The 27,609-nt window shown below is 47.3% G+C and overlaps 1 protein-coding gene across 1 annotated transcript in view; it reads right to left on the minus strand.

Annotated features, from left to right (window-relative positions):
* Positions 1–230: 230 nt before the first annotated feature.
* LOC114590105 (methylenetetrahydrofolate reductase (NADPH)-like) overlaps positions 231–27,609 on the minus strand; it is a 95,923-nt gene continuing 68,544 nt past the window's right edge. Inside the window, exons 2-7 of the mRNA XM_077931112.1 lie at positions 19,061–19,195; positions 16,601–16,781; positions 13,332–13,514; positions 5,209–5,310; positions 3,147–3,266; positions 231–1,079 (exon numbers count right to left, since the gene is read on the minus strand). Coding sequence (XP_077787238.1) covers positions 882–1,079; positions 3,147–3,266; positions 5,209–5,310; positions 13,332–13,514; positions 16,601–16,690 — 693 coding nt within the window. The 5' untranslated portion in view covers positions 16,691–16,781; positions 19,061–19,195 and the 3' untranslated portion in view covers positions 231–881. The remainder of the gene's footprint in view (positions 1,080–3,146; positions 3,267–5,208; positions 5,311–13,331; positions 13,515–16,600; positions 16,782–19,060; positions 19,196–27,609) is intronic.

Here is a 27,609-nt window from a genome sequence, read left to right on the forward strand (position 1 = left end):
GTGATTCTTCTGTCCACCATCTTGTTGCAAAATGGCGCCCGGCGCCCATGTGTTTCTGCCCCACAAGTCCCAATGGACACCAGCCATGGGTGATTTTTTGGGGGGGAGGGGCCACGTTACCATAACTCCCTGCATTCACCATGCTGTGCCCCCAGCCACACTGCTACAACGTGAATCCCTAGTAAGTCCCAAGCTCTTCCTCTGGTTCTTTTTTAAAAGGCAAGTCAACGTAGGCATCAACTACATTTTATTTCATTTCGATTTCACTTCTCTCCTTCCCTTTACAAGCATTTTAAATACTTCCCCCTCCCCTGCAAGAGAAAACGAGAAGACGCAGGAAGAAGACCACGATCCTGCGCCTTTATAATAAAATAAAAACAAAATAAATAGCCGGCCACACACTGTGGCTCCCCAGAGGAGGGCAGGTGCGTCGCAGGCGGCTGTGCTCATCCTGATTTTCTGCAACTCCCGTTCTGAACTAGAGGCTTGTGAAGCCATCAGTCCCATTGATCAGAGGGTGCGCACTGAAGCAGCAGCTGAAAGCTTTCTTTTTTAGAGTGCAACCCAGAAACATGGGGGGTGGGCCAGACAGAGATTTGGGGTTGGGGTGGGGATAAGGATTTCTAGCTGCCATTAGTATAAGGGGAAAAGGGATTGTAATAACCCAAGAAGGGCTCGAAAACATCCTCAGAGTCTTTTGGATCAGAAGGGAGATGTGCCTGTCTTAACCGGCCTCCCGCTTTGAAGGCAATGGGGGGAAATTCAGCCAACGGCGCCCCCTAGAGGAGTGTCTGGGCCACTGTGGTTCCAACCTCGCATCCCTAAGGTTTTTAACTATGCTGCCAGCCAAATCTGGGAGGCTGCGTGCCTTTTCTCAACTTTCAAGGTTCCGCCGGACAGTTCAAGAGCGTGTGCACGTCTTCCAAGACCTGCCAGAGGCAGCTGTCCAGGGGGAAGTCGTTGTCCACCAAGTTGACCAGGTAATAGTTGTCGTGCATGTACTGGAGGATCATGCGAGAGGGGGACTCCTCTTCGTACAGCTTGGCCCACTGCTCAATCCACAGGGCAAAGGCCTCATCCTGTCCGAGGGGGGCAGAGAGAGAGAGAAGCAGGTCACACTTAAAAACAATTTGAGGTGGGGGTGGGAGTGCAGGAGGAACTATGGGAAACGAATTATTATTATTATTATTTATTGAATTTATAATTTATATACCGCCCTATACCCGGGGGTCTCAGGTTGGTCCACAGAATAAAATCAAGATGTAAAATCACAAAATACATAATAAAAAAACAAAAACATTTTAAAAGGGCCTAGGATGCAAATCGGATCAACCAAAGGCCTGCACTAAAAAGGAACGTTTCTGCTTGGCACCTAAAGGTGGATAATTATAGCAAAGTGGGTAAAAATAGAAACAAACCAAAAAAGTTGGGGGAAGTCTTTGAGAATTTGAGGTGTATGTAATGAACAAAAATGAAAAATTAATAATTTTTTTTTTTTAAATGAAGGCACCAGGCGAACTTGCCTGGGGAGAGCATTCCATGGACGGGGAGCCACTGCAGTAAAGGCCCCGTTCTCGTGTTGCGACCCTCCAGACCTCTCAAGGAGGAGGCACACGAAGGAGGGTCTCGGAGGATGATCTCAGGGAATGAGCGTCTGGAAGAGGCTGCATTATGCAGACTCAGACTTATCGGCGCCACTCGCTCAGTGTTGCCTGCTCTGGCCAGCAGTGGCTCTCCAGGGCTTCAGGCTGGGTTCTCCCCCAGTTCTCCCCGGAGATGCCAGAGACTGGACTCGGGGCATTCTGCGTGCAAAGCAGATACCCTTGCGCTGAGCTACAGGCAGAAGAAGCTGCCTTAGACAGAGCCAGACTATTTGGTCTGTCACGCTCAGCACTGCCTCTACTAACTGGCAGCAGCTCTCCAGTGTTGCATAAACAGGGACATTTGCCAGCTCTACCTGGAGGTGCTGAGAAATGAACCTGAGCCCCTCCTGCATCCAAAGCATATGCTCTACCCCTGAGCTATGGCCCTTAGCATTCAGAAAAGGCACCTGCTTAGCCAATGTGACTAGATGTGACCATATGAACCTACCCTGACCCTGAGGTCATCTTCTGAGGCTCTCCTTTGTGCGCTTCCGCCTTGAGAGGTCCAGAGGGTGGCAACACGAGAACGGGGCCTTCTCTGCAGTGGCTCCCCGTCTATGGAATGCTCTCCCCAGGGAAGTTCGCCTGGCGCCTTCATTACACACCTTCCAGTGCCAGGCAAAAATGTTCCTTTTTAACCAGGCCTTTGGCTGATCTGTTTAATATCCTATAATAAGGTTACCAGATTTTTTTCAATGAATCTGGGGACACTTTTCAATTTCAATAGGAATGATACGATTTTGTCAGGGGACTGATTTGTAAATCTGGGGACTGTCCACAGGAAAACGGGGACGTCTGGTAACCTTATCCTATACCCTTTTAAAATGTGGCTCTTTTCTGAGTAGGGTATTATTGGGTTGTTGTTTTTATTCTGATTATATTTGTCTGTGAACCACCCTGAGACCTCCGGGTATAGGGCGGTATATAAACTCAATCAATCAATCATCATTATCAGGGGTCAGCAAACTTTTCCAGCAGGGGGCCGGTCTACTGTCCCTGAAACTTTTTGGGGGGCTGGACTATATTTTTTGGGGGGGGGAATGAACGAATTCCTATGCCCCACAAATAACCTAGATGCATTTTAAAGAAAAGGACACATTCTACTCATGTAAAAACACACTGATTCCTGGACCATCCATGGGCCGGATTTAGAAGGCAATTGGGCCGGATCCGGCCCCCGGGCCTTAGTTTGCCTATCCACCACCACCATCATCATCGATGGGCCACTGCTCTGATCCAGCGGGTTCTTATGTTCTTATGACTTGATACAGACCTATGAGTTCACTGAACCTGTGCAGGCAAAAGTGGAGGTTCTACCCCCAACTTGTTATTAGAGGAGCAGAGGTACCCCGGTACCACAAGTTCTAGGGAATAGTAATTGGCACCTTGTACTTCTATTCACATACATTTTCCACGGAAATGTACCAAAGCCCCAGATCTGTACCAACAGGCTAAGAGTTTCCTGGGTGTTTGGGGCAGGGCAGGGAACAATAACCCTCTTACCTTCCAGTACATGAAGCTAACCGGGTCTACAACCGTCGGCTGAATGATCTCTCTGCCGGGGAAGATGCCCCACGTTACAGCATTGGGTTGCATTTCATGCGCGTTGGTGATGTTCTCACCCTACCGACGGGAAAGAGGAGGTTGTTTAGAAGGAAGAGAGGGAAACAGCTGCATCACGGTTTTGTATACACCTGTTAACTTGCTGCCAGGCCTGTACAGATCTCAAGACACGGGTGGCGCTGTGGTCTAAACCATTGAGCCTCTTGGGCTTGCCGATCAGAAGGTCAGCGGTTCGAATCCCCGCCACGGGGTGAGCTCCCGTTGCTCGGGCCCAGCTCCTGCCAACCTAGCAGTTCGAAAGCACCCCAGTGCAAGTAGATAAATAGGTACTGCTGTGGCGGGAAGGTAAACGGCGTTTCTGTGCGCTCTGGTTTCCGTCACGGTGTCCCGTTGCGCCAGTAGCGGTTTAGTCCTGCAGGCCACATGACCCGGAAAGCTGTCTGCGGACAAATACCGGCTCCCTCGGCCTGAAAGCGAGATGAGCTCCGCAACCCCATAGTCGCCTTTGACTGGACTTAACCATCCACAGGTCCTTTACCTTTTTTCTTTTTCTTTTTTACAGATCTCAGGCCCAACTGAAGAGGCCTCGGTCCAGTATACCTGAAGGAGCACCTCCACCTCCATTGTTCTGCCTGGACACTGAGGTCCAGCGCCAAGGGCCTTCTGGCGGTTCCCTTGCAATGAGAAGCCAAGTTACAGGGAACCAGGCAGAGGGCCTTCTCGGTAGTGGCGCCTGCCCTGTGAAACGCCCTCCCGCCAGATGTCAAAGAGAAAAAAAACTACCAAACTTTTAGAAGACATCTGAAGGCAGCCCTGTTTAGGGAAGCTTTTAATGTTTAATAGGTTATTGTATTTTAGTGTTCTGTTGGAAGCCGCCCGGAGTGGCTGGGGAAACCCAGCCAGATGGGTGGCGTATAAATAATAAATTATTATTATTATTATTATTATTATTATTATTATTATTATTATTATTCCTCCCTGCATCCAGAAAACTCCTCCAGGGAACGATATGCTCAGCTGATCAGATTCTCTGGCTAAACAGGAGGCACTGAAACTGGGCCACAAGGAGGAGCCATGAACCCAATGCCAATTGTCCTAGCAGAGGCTGAACAGTTCTCAAAATATTCTCCAGAGATCACAAACAGAGGGTTTGCTCCCCACATACGCTCTCAGTCCAAGCATCCCAAGTTTCCACGGAAACGTTTTCACTGCCAGCCTACCAGAGGAAGGACCAGGGTCGGATTAAACCCAGTGGAGGCTCCTAGGCAGTCAGAATCTCGCAGGCCCCCTCACAAATTATTTCCCAATTTTCTTTCAAGATCAAATCAATATTATTTTGTTGTTTTTTTTGTTTTTTTCCATAAATTTTTATTAATTTTCCAACATAAATTAAAAACAATACAAAACACAATACATAGACAAACAAACATATAAACACGTATAATTTCAAAACCTCTTTTTCATAAATCTTACTTCCCCGACTTCCCCATGCCTCCCCTTTCTGCATCCCTATTTTAAAATTTCTTCAGCAACCCCTCACTTCAATTAACTGATTACTCATTTTCTTTATTCCCCCCCCCCCTTCTTCTCTTACTTAATCATTTACAGCTGTACTTCTATATTGTTTCTTTACCCATGGCATTTTAGCACTCATTAATTTTACAACAGTTCTTAAGATATACTTTAAATTTCTTCCAATCTTCTTCCGCCATCTCTTTTCCTTGATCACGGATTCTGCCAGTCATCTCCGCCAGTCCCATATAATCAATCACCTTCGTCTGCCATTCTTCCAGCGTGGGTAGTTCTTGTGTCTTCCAATACTTTGCTAAAAGAACCCTTGCTGCTGTGGTAGCATACATAAAAAACATCCTGTCCTTCCTTGACACCAATTGGCCAACCATGCCAATCAATATTATTTTGATCCGTTGTTGAGGGGCCCCTAGGCTCGTAGGCCAGTGCCCAGTCTGTCTGTTTGGTAATCTGGCACTGAGGAAGGACGCACCTTGACATTGACAATGTGGTAATTCACTCGCTGGCCGTAGTTCTTCAACACTGTTTGGAGGGCTCTGACGTTCTCGCTGGAGGTGAAGAACTCCAGGTAAGCCTGGAAGGAGTCGAGAGAGGAGATGTTGACACAAAAGAATCCCAGCAATGGCACAATTTAAATGTTTAAATTAACTTGGGGGGGGGGGGAGCAGAGGTTTTTCTATTAGGAATTGTAGGTGCCGATATTCCAAGGGAGCAGAAAATACTTTTTATGTATGCGACGACAGCCACCCGGTTGTTACTGGCCCAGAGATGGAAAGAAGACAAAGTCCCTAATAGGGAACCCAGAACAATGGTGCGCAAGGCTGCTCCAGAGAAGCGGACACGGAGCAATGGATCCAAACTACAAGAAAGAAGATTCCACCTAAACATTAGGAAGAACTTCCTGACAGTAAGAGCTGTTCGACAGTGGAATTTGCTGCCAAGGAGTGTGGTGGAGTCTCCTTCTTTGGAGGTCTTTAAGCAGAGGCTTGACAACCATATGTCAGGAGTGCTCTGATGGTGTTTCCTGCTTGGCAGGGGGTTGGACTCGATGGCCCTTGTGGTCTCTTCCAACTCTATGATTCTATGATTCTAAGGCCTTATATAGACATTTTAAATTCCCTGCCCTGTCACTCAAGACTACCCGTCCATACATCATACCTACATCACAGAAAAGGCGGTCTACAATTTAAATGTTGGACTACAGAAATTTAAAATTCAGTACCAAATTATCTAAGGTTGTTCACCAAAGCCAGACTAAACGTCTTTCCTTCTGCAGTGTTGGATGGCAGGTTGAGAGGAGTTCCCTACCAGGACAGACTTTGCTCATGTGCTCAAGACATCGATTCTATAAAACATATTTTGCTGCGAAACATGAGCAAGCCAAGGCTGAACTGATACTACTACCCTTGCTGGTACCTTTCCTGGGAAAATCAGAGGCTCATTATGTCAGGTTCCTATTGGAAGACCGGACAAACGCTAGAACATTAGCAGTGGCCAAGTTTTTATCGGTGGTTGCAAGAACCAATGATCCCTGTCTCTAAGTCTGAACAAAATGCTTGTTTAACCTGGAGGTAGGCTGTCTGAATTGTGCATTGTTTGTAACAATTTGTTGGGTCTCTGGATCGTAATAAAGGGAAAAAAATCAATGCTAAAAGCAGTTCAAAACAATTTACAGTCACAGCGATCTGCTGTGACCTGAAAAACGTGTCTCTTGGATCATAGAATCATAGAGTTGTAAGGGACCCGAGGGTCATCTAGTCCAACCCCCTGCAAGGCAGGAATCTCAGCTAAAGCATCCATGGCAGATGCCCATCCAACTCCTTTCCTGCAACTTGAAGCAACTGGTTTGAATCCTACCTTCCAGAGCAGGAGGAAACAAGCTTGCTCCAGCCTCCATGTGACAGCCATCTTTGAAGATGGCTACCATATCTCCTCTCAGTCTCCTCTTTTGCAGGCTAAACATCCCCAGCTCCTTCAACCGTTCCTCACAAGGCTTAGCTTCTAGATCATCCTAGTTGCCCTCCTCTGCACACGCGAAGCCAAAGTGGTGGTGTCTTCAGCCTGTGATGGGAGCAATACAATGAAGGTGCATGATCCAGGGGGCACGACTCTAAATCCGGCCCTGCTTCCCTGCCAGTTGGGCCTCGCTTGCATCTTCCTGCTTGGCCTCTGTTCGACATCTGCGGACGGCCCTTCCTCAGAGACATCTGCGGCGGCCTCCTCAAATCCCACCTGCAACATCAGGAAGGAACCCTGTCAGGACAGAGCAACAGGGCAAGGAGGGAGAGGCCTGGGCGGAAAACCCAGAGCCTCCCTCAAACCCCACCCTGACGCCATCACCCAGCCATACCCTCCAACGTTCCTTAGATGAAAAGAGGGGCATTTGTCACTCCCCACTCAACTGACCCTCCTCATCCCCAACCCCCATTTTTGTTCCCCAACCCATCCCAGCAGAGCATTCCCACCACGACCACACCAATGGGATGCAGCACAAACGCCCTCCTGAGAAAAACCCTTCACCCCGGCTTTCTTTTTTGGTCAATTGACAAAAAGAGAAGCACACGCCAATGAATACATTTTAGAAAGGGGCAAGATTAGATGCAGACGCACAAATCACTTTTTTCAAATACAGCAGTTTTTGAAACGTAATCCGTTCCTGAAGACCGTTCGACTTCCAAAACGTTCGACAGCCGAGGCGCAATGGGCGTGAAATCCCTTGAAAAAATGGAGAAATGTGACTCGGAAGCCGTTTGACTTTGAAACGAAAAGAATTGCTTCCGAGTTTTCGGCGTTCGGGTTCCGAATCGTTCAGCATCCGATACGCTCGAAAACTGAGGTTTCCCTGTCCAAAAATCAAGATTCCTTGTGCTCTGCTCCACTCCCCCTTTCTTCTTTCCCAGCTAAATATTTCTTTCTTTCTTCTTGTCCTCTGCCTCCCCCTCAGAGCTGGCGCGTCAAACAGGGCCTTAATGGTGGTGGCCTCTCCTCCCCACCCGCTATCTAGCAGCCACTAGCAGCTGCCCAAGGGAGGAAGCTGGTAGCAGCGGCCGTGGAGAGGCCATGGAGAGGCAACAGGATGCCCTCTCACAGCCGCCGCAGCCGCCATGGCTTGGGACAAGGGCCAGCTCATACTATTCCCCGATCTCGGCACTGGCAGCGGAATTAGGGACAGTCCAGGGTCAAATCAGAAGCTGGGATGGCTTTCATAATTCCAGAACTGTCATTGGAGACAAGGGACACTTGGGGAGTATGCCTAGAAGAGCACAGGAATCATAGAGTTGGAAGGGATCCTGAGGGTCATCTAGTCCAACCCCTTGCAACGCAGGAATCTTTTGCCCCCAAACGGGACTTGAACCCGCAACCCTGAGATTAAGTGTTTCCCTGAGTGAGCTAGGGGCCTAGAATTGGACTTCCCCTCCTTAATCAGCATGAAACGGACAGGCTTCGCTCTCTTGGTTAACAGCCCAGGGAGTGGCAGGATCAGCCCCACAGGAGCCCCCCAGCAACACAGCCCCAAGGCGCATGTGAGCTCCTGCCCCTCAGCTTCCCGTTGCGCCTGGAGGTCTTCCTCGGCCAGGGCCACTGCCTGGGAGCAGCTCTCAGGCCCGGCCTCCCTGACCCAGCCCTGGACCTCGGGCGGCAGGATAGCCAGGAACTGCTCCAGGATCAGCACTTCCAGAATCTGCTCCTTGGTGTGCCGGTCCACTTTTAACCACCCACGGCAGAGCTCCTGGAGGCGGCCATAGGCCTCGCCCCTCGGCCTCCTGGTAGCAGAAGCGGCGGAAGTGCTGCTGCTGCCGCTGCTTCTCCTGGGCGGTGGTGTCCCCGCGCAAGATGGCCGCCTTCACTTCCCCATAATCCTCTCTGTCGCTGGCCTCCAGGCTGCCAAAGGCCCACTCGGCCCCTCCTCGGAGGGCTGGCAGCAGCCTGGCCGCCCACTCTCCCTTGGGCCACTGGCAGGCCTCGGCCACCCGCTCAAAGGAGGCCAGAAAGCCCTTGGCATCGTCCCATGGGATGCTTCTGGCAAACCAGAGCAGCGCACGGAAACGCCGTTTACCTTCCCGCCGGAACGGTACCTTTTTATCTACTTGCACTTTGTCATGCTTTCGATCTGCTAGGTTGGCAGGAGCAGGGACCGAGCAACGGGAGCTCACCCCATAATGAGGATTTGAACCGCCGACCTTCTGATCGGCAAGTCCTAGGCTCTGTGGTTTAACCCACAGCGCCACCCGCGTCCCTCCGGAGACCTGTTGTCTTGGGCTAAAAAAACATTGGTTCCAGTCTTGCCCTCCAAAACAGGAGAGAACAAGTTTGTTCCATCTTTCACATGACCACTATGGGCAGCTTACAGAATAACTAAAAATATAATAAAAAACAAAACCAAACCAAACATCAAGCTTTAAAAACCTCCCTACACAGGCCTGCCTTCAGGTGTCTTCTAAAAGTTGTGTAATTCTTTTATCTCCTTGACAGCTGAAGGAAGGCCATTCCACAGGGAGGGCGCCACTACCGAGAAGGCCCTCTGCTTGGTTTTTGAAATTTATTTTTCAAAATTTGAAATTGGCTATCTTGCCTCTTCTTGGCCTCCTCTTTTCAAGGTTAAACCTAGCCAGCTCCTTCAACCGTTCCTCATAAGGTTTAGACCTTTGATCATGTTGGTTGTCATCCCTCGGGGGTGAAGATAAAATTAGGATAGAGGATCTTGTGGATTTCCACACACACACACACACACACACACACACACACACTTCTTTTTCGTCTTCTCTTCTTTTTCTACTTCTTTATTTCCTTCTTTTCCTTATTCTTGCTTCTTCCCTAGGTCTTTGGATTAGTTTGGCTTTCATTGAGTTTTATGCTGAAAACCCTTAATAGAAACCGATATGAAAAAATGAAGACACAAAAAATATATATTTACAAATAAAGCTGTATTCAATGTATGAAAGGATATATGATTTTTGACATGACTGAGAATCGCATAGCCAGGGACGGAGAACTTTAAAGCGTTAAGATCAGAAGGAGGAAAATATGAAAGCAACGAGAAGAGGCAGGAAGAAAATTTGGAGATATGCTTCAGAGGTCCAGACTATAGGGAGCCTGTAAAAATTAATAACCACAATTTGGTTGTTTTGTGTTTAGTTTATTATTTTTAATTGGATTATGATTCGGGTATCTTGATTGGCTATTTTTATTGGAAAATCAATAACAATGATTTAAAAAAAAAGAAAAAATGAAGACACAATTTCATACCGGCGGTGGCTAGACAGGGGAGGAAGGCTAATTGTGTTGGATCTGGAATTATCATATTTATTTATTCTTTTGTTCCCCGCCCATCTGGCTGACCACTTCTCGGTCCCTGCTCCTGCCAACCGAGTAGTTCAAAAGCACATCAAAGTGCAAGTAGATAAATAGGTACCGCTCCGGCAGGAAGGTAAACGGCGTTTCTGTGCGCTGCTCTGGTTCGCCAGAAGCAGCTTAGTCCTGCTGGCCACATGACCCAGAAGCTGTACGCCGGCTCCCTCGGCCAATAAAGCGAGATGAGCGCCGCAACCCCAGAGTCGGTCACGACTGGACCTAATGGTCAGGGGTCCCTTTACCTTTAAGGCAGCTTCCAACAAAGAGAGAAATTGTAAAAGGACTAAGTGTGGGGTGATTCATATTTCTGCTAAGAACACTGCTCTCCCCATGCGGTCCCCACCCTCCGAAAAGGGTATCGTGGAGTTGGGAAGAGTTTCAGGAAACACCAGCCAAAGTCGGAACGTCTCCCACATGCGGATAGGTTTCAACATTTGGGGTTTTTTTTGGTTTAGAGGGAAATGTGAGAAAGAGGCAACGAGGCAGAACTTTATAAAATTATGCGCGGTCCATCTTATGGGCTGCTTGTCACATTTATTTTATTTTTAGGAGGGAAAACTAATGCGTGGCACGGAAAAGGAAACGCAAGCCGTGGGGAGCACTGATAACGTGCTTCTCGCGCTCCCATAATGCCAGACATCCAATGAAGCCGAACGTTGGACCAAAGAAAAGTATTTCACAGTTAAACTGTGGAACTCACTGCCACAAGAAGCACCAACAGCCACGGATTTTAAAAAAGACAAATTCATGGAGGAGAGGGTTATCGAGTGATGATGAGGATGATAATTTTTTTTATTTGTACCCCACCCATCTGTCTGAAGGCAGTATTTACCGTATTTTCGCTCCATAAGACGCACCTAGTTTTTAGAGGAGGAAAACGGGGGGGGGGGGGGAATTCTGAACGAAACAGTGGATGTATGATTTTGGTGGTTCATGCTGTGGCCACAGACATGTGATTTGACAGTGAGTTTGGAGTGGCCCAATGCAAAAATCCTTCCTGGAGCTGCATGCTCCCCCATTGCTCTACCTGGACACTTAGGTCCTTTTGGTGGTTACCTCACTGCGAGGGATGTAACGGGCGCCACGTTTGCAATATGCAACTGGGAGAAAGCACCTTTGCGTGCCCGCATTGCAGTTTGCTCTGTGCGTTGCAGAGCACGGCGCTGCATGGGCTGCAATTGCATTGCATTGCGTGAGAGATTTGCAGTTGCATTGCACGAAGGGTGTGTGCATTGCATGGAGGGTGTGTGTGCATTGCACAGAGTGTGTAGTTGCATTGCACAAAGTGTGTTGTTGTATTGCACAAAGTGTGTTGTTGTATTGCACAAAGTGTGTTGTTGCATTGTACGAAGTGGGTTGCTGCATTGCACGAAGTGGGTTGTTGCATTGTACGGAAGGTGTGGTTGCATTGCACGGAGTGTGTAGTTGCATTGCACGGAGGGTGTGTGCATTGCACGGAGGGTGAGGGCATTGCATGGAGGGTTTAGTTGCATTGCACAGAGTGTGTTTTTTGCATTGCACAGAGTGTGTGTGCATTGCACGGAGTATGTAGTTGCATTGAACGGAGGGTGTGTGCAGTGCACGGAGTGTGTAGTTGCATTGCATGGAATGTAGTTGCATTGCATGAAGTGTGTTTTGCTTTGCAGGGAGTGTGTTTTGCATTGCATGGAGTGTGTAGTTGCATTGAACGGAGTGTGTAGTTGCATTGAATGGAGTGTGTAGTTGCATTGCACGGAGGGTTTGTGCGTGCATTGCACGGAGTGTGTAGTTGCATTGCACAGAGCGTGTTTTTTGCATTGCACGGAGTGTGTAGTTGCATTGCATGGAGAGTGTGTGCACTGCACGGAGTGTGTTTTTTGCATTGCAGAGTGTGTGTCTGAAAAGGAAGCTGGCTCGGCGGCAGCTTTGTCGGGACTTCTTTAGGGGTTCTGGCCAGCGTCGGCCCTGTAAATTTACATATCATGATGGCAGCACAAGATGCCCCCTGCCCAAGCGGGGGCTGGAAGCTGGCAAGCAATAGCTCAATACCTTTTGCCCATATTCCCATTTTATTTAGGGATCCAGTTGGATATCGTTGCTAAAACATACCACTTGCCTATGGAGAAGCTGTCTGCCTTGAAGGAAGTTATTTTGTAATACTTCCTCTGTAGCAAGTGATGCTTCATCAGATCCGATCTTGCTGGGTCACTTAATTAATCTTCCCACTAGGCCAGGCTGCCTGCGGCCTGAGGTCCCCTTACCTTTGTGTACGCCTACCAAGTATGGAGAATTGCTTGGGCCAAGTTACAGCTACAGATCAACTTTTCAAGCTAAAGGACGAGGGGACGAGCCACAGCCCAGTGGCAGAACACCTGCCTGGCATGCAGAAGGCCTCGGGGACCAGGTTGAACCCTCCGCATTTCCAGGTCTGCCTGGGAGAGAGTCTGGTCTGAAACGTCAGAGAGCTGCTACCAGTCCGTATGGATGAGACCGAGCTGGACAGAGCAATGGCTTGACTAAGCAGAACACAGTTTCCTATGTTCCTGTGTCTAAAGAGAAGGGTTGAAAGGACCTGTTGATGGCATTTTACCATTGCACTGTGGAGAGTGTATTATGGTCTGTGTGTGTGGTTTGGGAGCTGCACGGTCAGGCGAAAAACAATGCTGTCCAGGGTTGTAAAGACTGCGGAGAGAATAACTGGGTGCCCTCTTCCCACCTTGGATCAATTCTATTCTTCCAGGTGCCATAAGAAAGCGGCAGAGATAGCGCAGGATAGTGCACACCCCGGAAATGATCTCTTTCAGCTTCTGCCTTCTGGAAGAAGGTACAGGGTTATAAAGACTAGGACTAGCCGCCTGAACACTTCCAAGTTTTCGGCGTTTGAGAACCAAGGTGTTTGAGAACCAAGGTACCACTGTATATGACTTCATGTTAAAAGACAACTAACTTCCTGTGTTCCTATCCCTACTGAGCGATGTATAGCATTTTCTGAAACCGGACCCTGAACAGCACCCTATAAACATGTCAAACAAATCTATCTTCCTAATTTGCCATAGCACACGACTTGGAATCGCAGAACTGTGGAGTGGAAGGGACCCCAGAGGTCATCCAGCCTGACCCCTGGAAGTGCCTAAAGCTTTGCCACGAAAGGCAGTGTGGTTCTTCCTTTCACACAAAAATTGATCTTATGCAAGAGGACAGAACTGCTTGGACTGAGAGATGGAAGGGAAGGAGAGAAGAGCATAATGTCCCCAGCCATGTTACCTTTTGGAAGACGTAGCCTCCGTCGGGACCCCAGCCCACAATCGGGTCGGTGGAGGGCTTGCCGTTGATGTTCGGCTGGGAATTGATGGTCAGGATCCCTCTCCTGTTCACCTTGGCCAGCTCTTCTTTCATAAGGTTGGTCTCGGGCGCCAGAGGTTCATCGTTCCAAGGCAGGCAGGTCACCTATGGGGGGGGGGGGGGAGAGAATGAAACTATCAATATTTTGGAAAGGGGAGAGGGCAGGTTGGGTGTGCACACAAATGCACAGCTTTCTCCCATGTTTCCAAATCCCCTTAAATTTTAAAATTCCTTCCCCCTGTTATACCTCAAGCAGACACACACATGTGTTAACCACAACAATAATTTATTTGTACAGTGATACCTCAGGTTAAGTACTTAATTCGTTCCGGAGGTCCGTTCTTAACCTGAAACTGTTCTTAACCTGAGGTACCACTTTAGCTAATGGGGACTCCCGCTGCCTCCGTGCGATTTCTGTTCCCATCCTGAAGCAAAGTTCTTAACCTGAGGTACTATTTCTGGGTTAGCGGAGTCTGTAACCTGAAGCGTCCGTAACCTGAAGCGTCTGTAACCCGAGGTACCACTGTACTCTGCCCATCTGACTGTGTTGCCCCAGCCACTCTGAGCAGCTTCCAACATATATTAAAAGCATTATTATTATTTATTGAATTTATATACCGCCCTATACCCAGGGGTCTCAGGGCGATTCACAGAAAAAAATCAAGATATAAAACCACAAAATCAAAAATAAAAACAACCACCCAATAGTCCTCCCCTCCAAAAAACAAAAACCCCACACCTTTTAAAAGGGCATAGGATGTAAATCAAATCAACCAAAGGCTTGGTTTAAAAGGAACTTTTTTGCCTGGCACCTAAAGGTGTGTAATGAAGGCGCCAGGCAAACTTCCCTGGGGAGAGCATTCCATAGACGGGGAGCCACTGCAGAGAAGGCCCTGTTCTCGTGTTGCCACCCTCTGGACCTCTCGAGGAGGAGGCACACAAAAGAGGACAAAAGAAAACATTAAAAAGCTTCTCCATACGGGGCTGCCTTCAGGTGTCTAGTTACTCATCTCCTTGACATTTTCAAAGTTCCTTCAAGCACCTTTTACTGTGGGGCTGCAGTTCAGCAGTAGAGAAGGGCCTGCTCAGCATCCATAAGGGCCCTGGGTTCAATTCCTGGCATCTCCAGGTAGGGCTGGGACTAGGAGAGCCATTGCTGCCAGTCAGTGTAGGCAATACTGAGCTAGATGGGACCAAAGTTCAGACTTGGTATAAAGCAGTTGGTTCCTACAAATCACAGCCGAGGAGCAGAAAGCAATGCCTGAAACAAGACCATCCAAGTGTCCCTATTTTCCAGGGGCATTTATGGATCTACAGAAGCCGCCCTGGTTTCTGATTTGATTCCAGAATGTCCCCCTTTTAGAGAGTCCCTATTTTCATCAGAAGAAGGCTGATTACTGAAGAACTGATGCTTTTGAATTATGGTGCTGGAGGAGACTCTTGAGAGTCCCATGGACTGCAAGAAGCTCAAACGCATCCATTCTGAAGGAAATCAGCCCTGAGTACTCACTGGAAGGACAGATCGTGAAGCTGAGACTCCAAGACTTTGGCCACCTCATGAGAAGAGAAGACTTCCTGGAAAAGACCCTGATGTTGGGAAAGATGGAGGGCACAAGGAGAAGGGGAGGACAGAGGACGAGATGGTTGGGACAGTGTTCTCAAAGCTACCAGCATGAGTTTGACCAAACTGCAGGAGGCAGTGGAGGACAGGAGTGCCTGGCGTGCTCTGGTCCATGGGGTCACGAAGAGTCAGACACGACTAAACAACAAAATTTTCATCAGAGAAATGTTGGAGGGTATGGAGTTATGCGACCCTCTCCCCCAAGCCAAGGAGATAAGTAACTACGCGACCTTTGGAAGACATCCGAAGGCAGCCCTGTAGAGGGAAGTTTTTAAAATAGTTTATCAGTTCAAGTTTAAAACTGATGGAATATGCGCAGCTTGCGGACCTAACGTATAGAATAAGAGAACAAGAAAAACACACATTTAAAGAAGATTGGAAAATGTTTATTGAATATATGGGGGCGGTGGTATTGTGTACACTTGAAAACGTTGACAGCATTAAAATAAATTCAACAGTGTAAATAAGTTTTGAGGGATGTAATACAGTGGTACCTCAGGTTACAGACGCTTCAGGTTACATACACTTCAGGTTACAGACTCCGCTAACCCAGAAATAGTACCTCGGGTTAAGAACTTTGCTTCAGGATGAGAACAGAAATTGTGCAGCAGTGGCGCGGCAGCAGCAGGAGGCCCCATTAGCTAAATTGGTGCTTCAGGTTGAGAACAGTTTCAGGTTAAGAACGGACCTCCAGAACAAATTAAGTACTTAACCCGAATACTGTTAAAGCCATGGTTTTCCCAGTAGTGATGTATGGAAGTGAGAGCTGGACCATAAAGAAGGCTGATCGCCGAAGAATTGATGCTTTTGAATTATGGTGCTGGAGAAGACTCTTGAGAGTCCCATGGACTGCAAGAAGATCAAACGCATCCATTCTTAAGGAAATCAGCCCTGAGTGCTCACTGGAAGGACAGATCCTGAAGCTGAGGCTCCAGTACTTTGGCCACCTCATGAGAAGAGAAGACTCCCTGGAGAAGACCAATGCTGGGAAAGATGGAGGGCACAAGGAGAAGGGGCAACAGAGGATGGTTGGATAGTGTTTTCGAGGTTACCAGCATGAGTTTGACCAAACTGCGGGAGGTAGTGGAGGACAGAGGTGCCTGGTGTGCTCTGGTCCATGGGGTCACGAAGAGTCGGACACGACTAAACGACTAAACAACAACAAACCACTGTAATGGAATACTGAATGGTATAGTTTATGTAAAATATGTAGGGATTTATGTTGTGCAAAATGAACCATGGAAAGGGAAGAAGGAAAGCCATTGATATTTTAAGGTTGTTTGAATGAATATTCTAAATTGTAAAGCGGAAAATTTAATAAAATTTACGTGTGTGTGTGTGTTTTATTATGTTTTTATTGATGTTGAAAGACACCCAGAATGGCTGAGGCAATCCAGTTAGATGGGTCTGGTATAACAATAACAACAACGGAATAGGACGCCCCCATTTTCACTGGAGAAATATTGGAGGGTATGTGAGACTTGTGTCAGGACTCCAGAGACCGGACGCCCACACTTGTTCACCCCCTATGTGGAGGTTCATGGGCCAGGGCCCTCCCTGAATCTCTCACCTTGTGCCCCTCCTTGTTGGGCTCTCCGGCGATGTAACACCTGAACACCTCGAAGACGCTTTCCTCGCTGGTCAGCTCCTCGCCCCACATCTTCAGCAGCTCGTCCCTGGGAGATTTGCTCTTCAGGTAGAAGAGGTAATAATCCTTCAGCTCCCCAAAGGCTGGGGAGGATGAGTTACCCCTGAGGGTTGCGGGAGAGAAGGCATGTTAGGGCAGGGCAGTAACAAGCCCCCTTACAGGCAAGATGGCCTCCCCCACATTCACCCATTTGACTGCTCCCATCAGCAGAACTGTTGCAGGGACCACAGAATCCCTGTTCTAAATTTATAAGAAGTCCATCTTTTCGTGTGGCAATACCCAAACTCTGGAACTTCCTGCCTATGGACATCAGGCAGCTGCCTTCACTGTACTCTGTGCTAGAAACATTCGTGAAGCCCACCCAGAGGTTTAGAAAACTGATGCATATTTCCATCTGTTTTTAGCTAGTTGTGAACTTGAGCTCTTGAAAGTCTTACATTATCGCTGTTCTTACCGATAAATTTTATCGTTTTGTCTTTTTCGCAAACCGCTTCAAGGCTCATTTGATTTTTTGATTTTTTACAGTCAAGTGGTATATCCATTTCATGAAATAATGAATCGAACAAGGGAATGTGTAGTAAAGTTAGTACTTTCTTAGCAGCTTTTCTTTGGTCAAGTGGAAAATGAGGCCTTGTGGGAAACCAGTAAGAATTATGGGAACCATCCTGTTGCTCTAACCCGTGAGCCTGTTGGCTCCAAGGGCGTGAGAGGATGACTATGGGAAAGGAAATTTCGGGCTAAATTGAAGGTTTACACCTGCGTTCAAAGTTATGAACATACCCTCTGTAATGTTATCTATCCTTAATTACTTGGGAATGTACATCTGCCTAAGCTCCACCAGTCTCCATCGGAAGGGAGGAAACACCTTGATCCGGGTTCTGAAGGCTTAATTGGCTCAGCTGCCACAAGTTAGAATTATTAGCCCACAAGCTGGTCATTGGAGGATTCAAAAATAATCCAGGGTTCTGACTGTGTTTGGGGGTTTCTGATTCCACGTGCAAATTATGGAGAAAAGATCTTGAGAATGGTTTGAAAGGCGCGCTCTGCAATTCGCAAAGAATCGCCCGGCTGCTGATGTCCACCAAAGCAGCCGTCTTTTCGTCCTTTTGTGCTTTTGCGTTGAAGATTTTCTGAGACCTTTGGATGCGGATTTCTGAAAGACTCTAACTATCCTATCTTTGCCTTAGAGTATAGAAGAGAGTATATAGTCAGCTATCATTTACAACGTTCTTCTTTTTCTGTACTTGTAATTTACCAAAAGATGTGCCTGCTTTTTAGCATGTTCTTTACGTTTTAAAATAAATTTTTAAGAAAGAAACTTTCTCTTGTATTGTGTGTGCTTATCCGGGGGAATAGCTAATTCCAACGCCTAGACTTCTTGGTTACGCTCTACCAAAGGATTCCTGCCTGCAAGCTTGTGGAAGCAACTTGTAGTTTGGGGTTAGCCAGTAACAAAGGAGCACAGCTGACTCCCTTGAGCTGTGGCTTCTGGTAACCCTGGGTCGAGGGAGTGGTGGCAGCTCTACCAGTTCTATTTTGTCCTGTTTCTGAAAAGTAAATGGGTTTGCCAGCCTTGCTCAAGAAACCTGATCTGGCCGGAGAGCAAAGACAGGTGAGGGAGGGGCAAGTGGCTGGGCGCCCATTTACTACAGAACGAAACAAGGAAATCTGCCCAGAAAGTATAGGGTCTTTTCTGGACAATCCTCTGGGTTTCAGTCAACTAGGTTTTACTTAGGGTAGCCCCGCTGAAATTAACAGGCCCAAGAGATAAGTCATTCCATTAACCTATCAGCAGAGGGAAATTTCCAGGTGTCAAAAAAGACTATTTATGTAGGCTACTACTGCAGCCCATGTCTTGTTAGCCCAAAAATGGAAAACAAACGAGGTCCCAACCAAAGAAGAATGGCAACTTAAACTGATGAAATATGCGCAACTTGCAGATTTAACATCTAGAATAAGAGAACAAGAAGAACATACATTTAAAGAAGACTAGAAATCGTTTACTGAATATATGGGTGAAAATTGTGTTCATTTAAAAATGCTGACAGCATTAAGATAAATTCAGCAGGGTAAATAAGTTTTGATGGATGTAACAATGGTTTCCTGAATGGTTTAGTTCATGTAAAATACGCAGGGCGTATGGTATGCAAAATGAACCACGGAAAGAGAAGAAGGGATGTCACGGATTTAAGGTTGTTTAAAAGAATATTTTGAAATGTAAAATTTAATAAAAATTATATATAACTACCTCAACAGGTCTATAACCGTTGCATCTTTCTGGCATCTTCTGTTTTAATTCAGATAGGCCTCCCATCGCTTCCCAGTTCAACCAGATCTTTCCAGAGGGATACATCCACCTCCCCCCCCCCCCGCCACACTCACCAGCGGCCATTAGGAAACTCATCCCATTCCTGAGTTTGGTAGATGTAACTCTTCGGCCTGGAGGCCCAGAAAATGGGTCGGACATCTTCAACTCGCCGTTTGGGGTGAGTACTGACCGCCCAGGGCAGGGAACGCCTTGCAGGGGAGGGAGAGAAAATTAAAACATAAATTTGCACCTATACTTGCGTGCTGCATCTTTTTAAACACTTCCTGGTAGCTTACACGTGTTTTGCTCCCCCTGAATTAAAAACTGAAGGGATGGCTCATTTTTATACCCAGCAAGTGAGTCAGTGTGGTTGTAGTGGTTGGATTGGGATTTGGTAGGCCAAGTTTCAAATCCCCACTTGAACCCAGAAGTTCATAGGGGGACCTTGGGCTGGTCACTGTCTCTCAGCCTAGTCTACCTCGCAAGATTGTTGTGGGGATTAAATGTGGGGGGGGGAAAATATATATACAGTGGGATATATATACAGAAGTGAATAAATGAGGTTTACTTTTACAGCATGTAAGTAAGGAAGAATTAATTGCACCCTGATGTAGGACTGTTGCTGTTTTTTAAATCATTTTTATTAATTTCCCAATAAAAACAGCCAATCAACATATCCGCATCATAATCTGATTAAAAACAATAAACTAAAATAAAAAAACGGCCAAATTGTAGTCTAAATTGTAATTATTCATTTTTCCGGGCTCCCCATAGTCTGGACCTCTAAAGCATATCTCCAAATCTTCGTTCCTGCCTCTTCTCGTTGTTTTCATGTTTTCCGCCTTCTGATCTTAACACTTTAAAGTTCTCCATCTCTGGTGATGTATGGCTGTTTTGAGCATGCCTCAAAGGATTCTGGGAATTTGGAATCGGAGGCCCGGGCCAATGGCCCATATGGCCACCCCCCCCCCCTCTGCCTGGGCCTGGGCATAAGCCTTCCAAAGGAGTTTACAGAGGGTGCCTCTGGACCGGCTGTGGCTGATGGGAGGTGTAGCCCAAGGCAGCAGATTAGCCTTCTCCAATCTCGAAGAAAACAAGAGAAGCAAAGATTCAAGGTCTTTCCAGGAATGCCCTGGCTGGCTGAGCTAACTGGTACTTACTGCCAAGTACCTCCTCAACCCTCACACCTTCTTCCAAGCAACAAAAGCCATCTAAGGTGAGCTGGGGGGGGGGGGAATGTTTGCAAATTCTAACAAGTTGGTTCTGCAGAGGATTTAGCACAGGATGAAAATTTCCGTGTTGCTGGTTGCTAGGGCTTCTTTTTTCCACTCGCCCCACATCTTAGGAACACATCCAGCTGCTGCCCCCAGCAACCTCCAAGTCAGAATGCTGGCAGTCATTTTAGAAGCAGGTGGATCTTGGAAGGCCAGGAACATTTCCAAATCAATAAAGGTAAAGGGATCCCTGTCGTGGCCGACTCTGGGGTTGCGGCGCTCATCTCGCTTTACTGGCTGAGGGAGCCGGTGTCATGTGGCCAGCATGGCTAAGCCGCTTCTGGTGAACCAGAGCAGCACACGGAAACGCTGTTTACCTTCCCGCCGGAGTGGTACCTATCTATCTACTTGCACTTTGACGTGCTTTTGAACTGCTAGGTTGGCAGGAGCAGGGACCGAACAACGGGAGCTCACCCCGTCGCGGGGATTCGAACTGCCAACCTTCTGATCGGCAAGCCCTAGGCTCTGTGGTTTAACTCACAGCGCCACCCACGCCCCCTTCTAAATCAATACCCAACAGTAAAAGCAGCCGAGCTGAGCCACGGCACATTTTATACTGGGTTTTCACTTGTCCTACCCAGAGATGTAGTCAGTGCCAGGGCTGGAGTCCTAAGGAGAGCCTGCAGGATCAGGAGAACGATTGCCCTCTAAGGGCAGTATCCTGTTCTCACAGTGGCTAACCAAAATACTGCAGTGGGAAGGATGTAGTACGACTCTTGCAACACATTGGCAACTAATATACACACAATAATTACCAAAATAATTACACATTCTTTATCAATCTTCTGAGAAAAATACAAAACCTTGTGCAAAGCCACAGAAACTTGCAAACTGCCCAGTCTAAGATGAACTTACAATGTCTGATTTCAATAGATTTTTTAAATGCTTAACTCACGTCTTTTGTTTTATTTATCTTTTTAGGTAAGTTCATGAAGAAATAATAATAATAATAATAATAATAATAATAATAATAATAATAATAATAATAATAATAATTTATTATTTATTATTTATACCCTGCCCATCTGACTGGGTCTCCCCAGCCACCCTGGGTGGCTTCCAACAAAGTATTAAAATACAGTGGTCTGTTAAACATTAAAAGCTTCCCTAAATAGGGCTGCCTTCAGATGTCTTCTAAAAGTCTGGTCGTTGTTCTTCTCTTTGACATCTGGTGGGAGGGCGTTTCACAGGGCAGGCACCACTACCGAGAAGGCCCTCTGCCTGGTTCCCTGTAACTTGGCTTCTCAAAGTGATACCAACAAAAGGTAAGTCCGGTGTTGTTCACAATACCGAGAGATGCTAGTGAAGTTGTAAAGGTAAAGGTAAAGGGACCCCAGACCATTAGGTCCAGTCGTGACTGACTCTGGGGTTGCGGCGCTCATCTCGCTTTATTGGCCGAGGGAGCCGGCGTACAGCTTCCGGGTCATGTGGCCAGCATGACTAAGCCGCTTCTGGCGAACCAGAGCAGCGCACGGAAACACCGTTTACCTTCCCGCCAGAGCGGTACCTATTTATCTTCTTGCACTTTGACGTGCTTTCGAACTGCTAGGTTGGCAGGAGTAGGGACTGAGCAACAGGAGCTCACCCCGTCACGGGGATTCGAACCGCTGACAAGTTGTAGATGGATGTTAATGAAGTTGTAGACAGGGTGCCGGCGTTTTGCACCTGTTTCGCCCTGGCAGTCCAAGTAATCAAGAGGCCACTGTTCGCCCCCGATGGGGCCCTTTTACTGGGGCTTGCAGGTAGCACACTCCCAAGGTGGTTTTCCGGGCTTCTTCAGTGGTCTAATCTCAAAGCCTTGATACGTATATTGATATTCAATTTCATAGAGAATACAATTTCTTGGCTTAAGGGACTGATTTGCTTAGCAGCGGGAAGGATAGCAAGTAGGTTCTGAGTCCAAACTGCACAAACATCTTTGTCACAGACACACATTCACTGCTTTAGTCATCTTTATCACCTGAGCTTCACCTCTGCTGTTTGGACGTGAGAGAGAGAGAGAGAGAGAGAGAGAGAGAAACTCACTTGCTCCCGTCACCTCAACTAACCCCTAGTGCATTCCTGCTGGAGTTATGACTGTGGGTATGGATCAAAGTTAGGGTTGTTGGTTTTTTTTGATACGGATCAAAGTTTGCTAAGGAGGGAGCCTGATCCTGGCTCCTTGACTGGGACTCTCTCCAGCTGGCAGCCACTCTGGAGAAGAAAATAGCACTGGTGCCAAGAGCAATTACAACTGGAGCAGAAACCAGCTCTGAAAGGGTTATGTGAGCAGCAGCTCTGCTGAGGAGACACCCAGATCCTGTTTCTCATTCCCAAAATGCGGATCTAATTTCAGGTGGTGGCATCATGACCCAAACTGCTTCTAAATGCATGGACTGCAATTGTAACAGAAGTGGCGAACAGGGTAAGGGGTTAGCTTTAATTCATTAGCATTGCTGAGCTGGATAGACCAAACTGTCCATTTAGCAGGGCTTCAAAAAATGCTGCTGGAAAGCTGGCGAGAAGGATGTGGGAAGTGGACAATGCAGAATTAGATAAATTAACTGGAAGGATTTGAAATCTGTGGGATCAGAGATTCTTAGAAGACTGGAGTAAATATTTGAACTATTTGAAAAGCAATTGTAATAATCAGATTACGCTAGTAGGACTGCAAGAAGTTCTGTAAGGAGGACTATTTGAAATATTGCAAGAAAGACTATGATGAGAATTATTAGTTAAGGATAATTAAAAGTAATAGAGAAATTAAGAAATGCAGAACAAGTGATAAAGAACGGAAAATCTTCAGATGTTGACGTAAGTCAAAAATATTGTATAGGATAAGAAGTTATGTTAAATGATTGTTGGAAATGATATGTTTAAAAAACCCCAATAAAAATGTATAATAAAAATGAGAGAAGGAGGTGGAAAGAGGAGCCAATTGCCGCTGCCCTTGTTCCCAACACTCAGACTTGGAGGGTATGCAAGACTTGCCACACTTCCCTCCCAAGCAAAGCTGCAAAGTTACTACAGTGGTACCTCAGAAGTCAGATGGAATCCGTTCCGGAAGTCCATTCAACTCCCAAAATGTCTGGAAACCAAGGCGTGGCTTTTGATTGGCTGCAGGAAGCTCCTGCAGCCAATCAGAAGCCGTGGAGGATGTTCAGATTTCAAATAACGTTTGCAAACTGGAACATTCACTTCCGGGTTTGTGGCATTTGGGAGCCAAAACATTCGACTCACAAGGCGGTCAAGATACAAGGTACGACTGTAGTCTTTGAAATGGGCCTTAAAAACACTCTCTTCTTAAGGTTTTTTAATGGTGCTTTAAGAGTTTGCATCATCTCAGTGCTAGGTCATAACAACTCTCCAGACCCTTAAACTACAGCTCCCAGAATTCTTTGGGGGAAGTCATGCCTGTTTAAACTACTATCATATTGTTTTAAATGCATGGTGGACCAAGTCTCTGCATTTACTAATGTTTTTACTGGTGTTGAAGTTTGGGGACGGCTAACATGCAATCCTCCAGGTAGAGTCCAGCTATTTCATCAAGCCCCAGCTTGCAAGACCAATGGCCAAGTAACTTTCAGATTTGTTGGTTGAGTTGCAGAACAAGCTTCTTCAGAAACAAGTCAGGTATGTGGCGATGGTTATCAAAGTTCCATTTGTTAACCTATTCTTCTGCTTTGTGCTTTAAATTTTTTTTAATTAGGGGAGGGGGAATTATACATTGTATCTTAAACTCTCTTTACACCCGCAAGCTGTTTTGATGTCTACATCCATTGCCTGGTGGTCAGGATACGCAAACTTGTTCCCTGCATCCCACAGGAACAAAATCAGGGTATGAGATGTCCACCCCATTTCAGCTACCATAAGATGATATGCTCTTCCAATTAGAGAATGAAGGGGCTCCTCTTTCACACTGAAATGTTGGGGGAATTTTTCCTCTGTAGCAACCACTGAGAGCATTTATGGCTCTCTAGACTCAAAGGGGACGCGGGTGGCACTGTGGGTAAAAGCATCAGCGCCTAGGGCTTGCCGATCGAAAGGTCAGCGGTTCGAATCCCCGCGGCGGGGTGCGCTCCCGCTGCTCGGTCCCTTCACCTGCCAACCTAGCAGTTCGAAAGCACCCCCGGGTGCAAGTAGATAAATAGGGACCGCTTACTGGCGGGAAGGTAAACGCTGTTTCTGTGTGCTGCGCTGGCTCGCCACGCAGCACACAGTGACCCGGAAGTGTCTCCGGACAGCGCTGGCCCCCGGCCTCTTGAGTGAGATGGGCGCACAAGTTCCCAGAAGAGGGAACACTCCACAAGGAAAGGAGTCAGAAAAAGGACGAGAGGCTGCCACCTCTGCTGGCAAGGGGTGACATAGCTGGGCTCCTGAGCCTCACAGAAAGAATGTAGTTGGTCAAGGGAGCCGTGGACTCAAGAAAGTCCAAAACCTCTGGGCTAAGGGAAACCCAGCCAGATTGGGGGGGGGTATAAAAAGTAAGTTATTATTATAATTATTGGCATTTTCTCAAGTCTTTAAAAGTTGTTACACACACTTATCTTGGCTGCTCACCTCCATGCAACACGTAAGGTGAAAAACTCTGTCGCAGCAGTAAAATTAAGATCAGCCTTGCTTTGACTGGTTCCTGCCACCGCTCATTTTTCTCTGACCGATCATGGATTTAGCCCCAACCCCAAGAAACCAGTAACTGAAAGGAGGTGGTTCATGGGAATTGAAGAGTATGCTTTCTGCATACAGCACACCCACTGCCAAGCACCTCCATCTCACCTGCCCCCAACCCCATACCACCCCTCTCCTAAAACCCCAGTCTGTCACTGAGTCCTTCCCAGCAATAGAATTAGCCGTTCTGGAAGATTCCTAAGTTGTTATTAATCCAGAGTTCAGAGTTCAGAATTCAAAGGTCCCAAATATAAAATAAACGTTCATAAATGTACACGGCAAACACATAAGTAAGTACAGGGGTTCAATCCTGTCAGCTTCTTTAGGAGACAACAAGAGTCTGCAAAGCAGGATACAAATAATAGAAAAAGTATTAAACTGTACATTTCAAAGAATATATATATATATCACCCTAGTGTTGCATGGCATTAACATTTTCTAACCACTAGGCCACACGGACTCTCCTAGAACCTTGGCACTGAGGCCGGGAATTCCATGTTCCCAACTGCCGTTGCCTAGCAACGGAGCTTGGGACCGTTTGAGGTTCCTCAGTTCCTCAGCATCCTGAGGTGGGCAGAGGTGTGCCAACCTGTTGCGACAGAGTTTCTCACGTTGCACGGAGGTGAGGAGCCAGGACAAGTTTAAAGACTTGAGTATAGCGTCACGAAGAGTCGGAGACGACTAGACAGCAACAACAAATGGAGGTAAGTCTAGGTTGCCATGGCCAGGGGACCTAACCCTGGAACCTACTTGTATGAACTTTATTATGGTCACAGACCAGGATAAAAAAAAAAGAAAGAGCATATAAATAAAGTAGCAGTTAGGATTTATTTATTTTTAACCGATAACTGTTAGAGCAAATGAGGACAAGGAAACAGGCATAGGATAAAACTGTTTAATGGTCACTTTAAAATGTGAAGGTTCATTGTTGCTTCACAAGTTGTGTATGTCTTTAAGGGCCAGGGCAAGTAACAAAACCCACTCTTACAGCTTTGAAACATAGCAGGTTCTGCTGAGTTGTGTTAATCAAGCTGTGTCAGCAATTGGGTATAGTACCGTATTTTTCGCTCCATTGGACGCACTTTCCCCCCTTAAAAAGTAAGGGGAAATGTCTGGGCTTCTTATGGAGCGAAGCCAGCAAGAGCCGCTGCTGCCGACAAGCTCTGCGCAGCTCTCCCTTTAAAGCAAGAGCTGTGTAGAGTGTGCCTGCGGCTCTGGCTGGCTTTACAGGGAGGCGGGTCTATCCCTCCTTCCGGCTCATTGGAAAGCCAGCAAGAGCCGCGGCTGCTGAGCTGAGGCGGGGAGGAGGGAGGGAAGGGGATTCCGTGGGTCCCTCCCTCCTCCGTGGCTCGCTTTGAAGCAGCAAAGTGGGAGGGAAGCCGCTTACACCCGTGTAAGCAGCTCCTCTCCCACTTTCCTGCTTCAAAGCAGCCACGGAGGAGGGAAGAAGGGGATCCATGGATCCCCTTCGCTGCTCGAGGCTGCAGCGGATTCCCTCCTCCAGGGCTTAATAATGTATATATGTCAAGGGCTTTGAGATGCATATAAAATCAGGCTCAGCATTATTAACTGGACTTAGATAAGCCATGGTTCCCCTTCCTTCCCTCCTCTGAGGCTCGCTTTAAAGCAGCAAAGTGGACAGGAGCCACCCGCTTTGCTGCTTTAAATAGTTTAGTACAACATTTTATTCAGAATATTTTTTTTCATGTTTTCCTCCTCTAAAAACTCTCTGTCTGAGGGCCCTGCTCTTGCCGCTTACCACCTACCTGGCCCAGGCCTGAAGCATCACAGGGACTGCTGCACTCTGCTGCCCAGGAGGACTCTGCTCTTGCCGCTTACCATCTACCTGGCCCAGGCCTGAAGCCTCATAAGGACTGCTGCGCTCTGCTGCCCAGGAGGACTCTGCTCTTGCCGCTTACCATCTACCTGGCCCGGGGCGGGGCCTGAAGCCTCATAAGGACTGCTGCGCTCTGCTGCCCAGGAGGACTCTCCTGTGTGAGTGAGGGCCCTGCTCTTGCCGCTTGCCATCTACCTGGCCCGGGGCGGGGCCTGAAGCCTCATAAGGACTGCTGCGCTCTGCTGCCCAGGAGGACTCTCCTGTGTGAGTGTCTGGGGGCCCTGCTCCTTCCTGCCACTTACCACCTGGCCCAGGGCAGGGCCTGACGGGCCTCACTAGGACAGTTGCTGTTACTGCTGGAGGGGTGCAGAGTGCTTTTAAAATGTTTTTAAAAATTTCTTTTGAATTTTTTGTATGTGGGGTGGGGTGGGATGGATGTTTATTGGGCCTGGGAATTTGTTTGATTTTATCTTTTTGTACTTTTTATTAAAAGACTGATAACAACACTACGCGACAGTCTCCCAATGTGTAAATTGTTCTCTAGTTTGATTGGGGGTCTTGACACCTGGGGCTCCAGCTATTCACACCCACCTAGTGTTGTTATCAGTCTTTTAATTACCTGGGAATGTGCATCTGTGAAACATCCCAGGAAAGGGGTGAGCCCTTTGATCCAGGTTCTGGGAACTTAATGAGCTCAGCTGTCACAAGTTAAAATTATTAGCCCATAAGCTGGTCACTGGTGAATTTGAATGTAATCAAGAATTGTGATTGGGTCTGGGTTCTGGTTCCACGTGAGATTTGTGAATAAAGATCCTAAGAATGGCTGAGAAAGCGCGCTCTGCAACCTGCCATTCGCCCGGCTGTT

The sequence above is a fragment of the Podarcis muralis genome, chromosome 7, assembly GCF_964188315.1.
Source record: "Podarcis muralis chromosome 7, rPodMur119.hap1.1, whole genome shotgun sequence".
NCBI lineage: Eukaryota > Metazoa > Chordata > Lepidosauria > Squamata > Lacertidae > Podarcis > Podarcis muralis.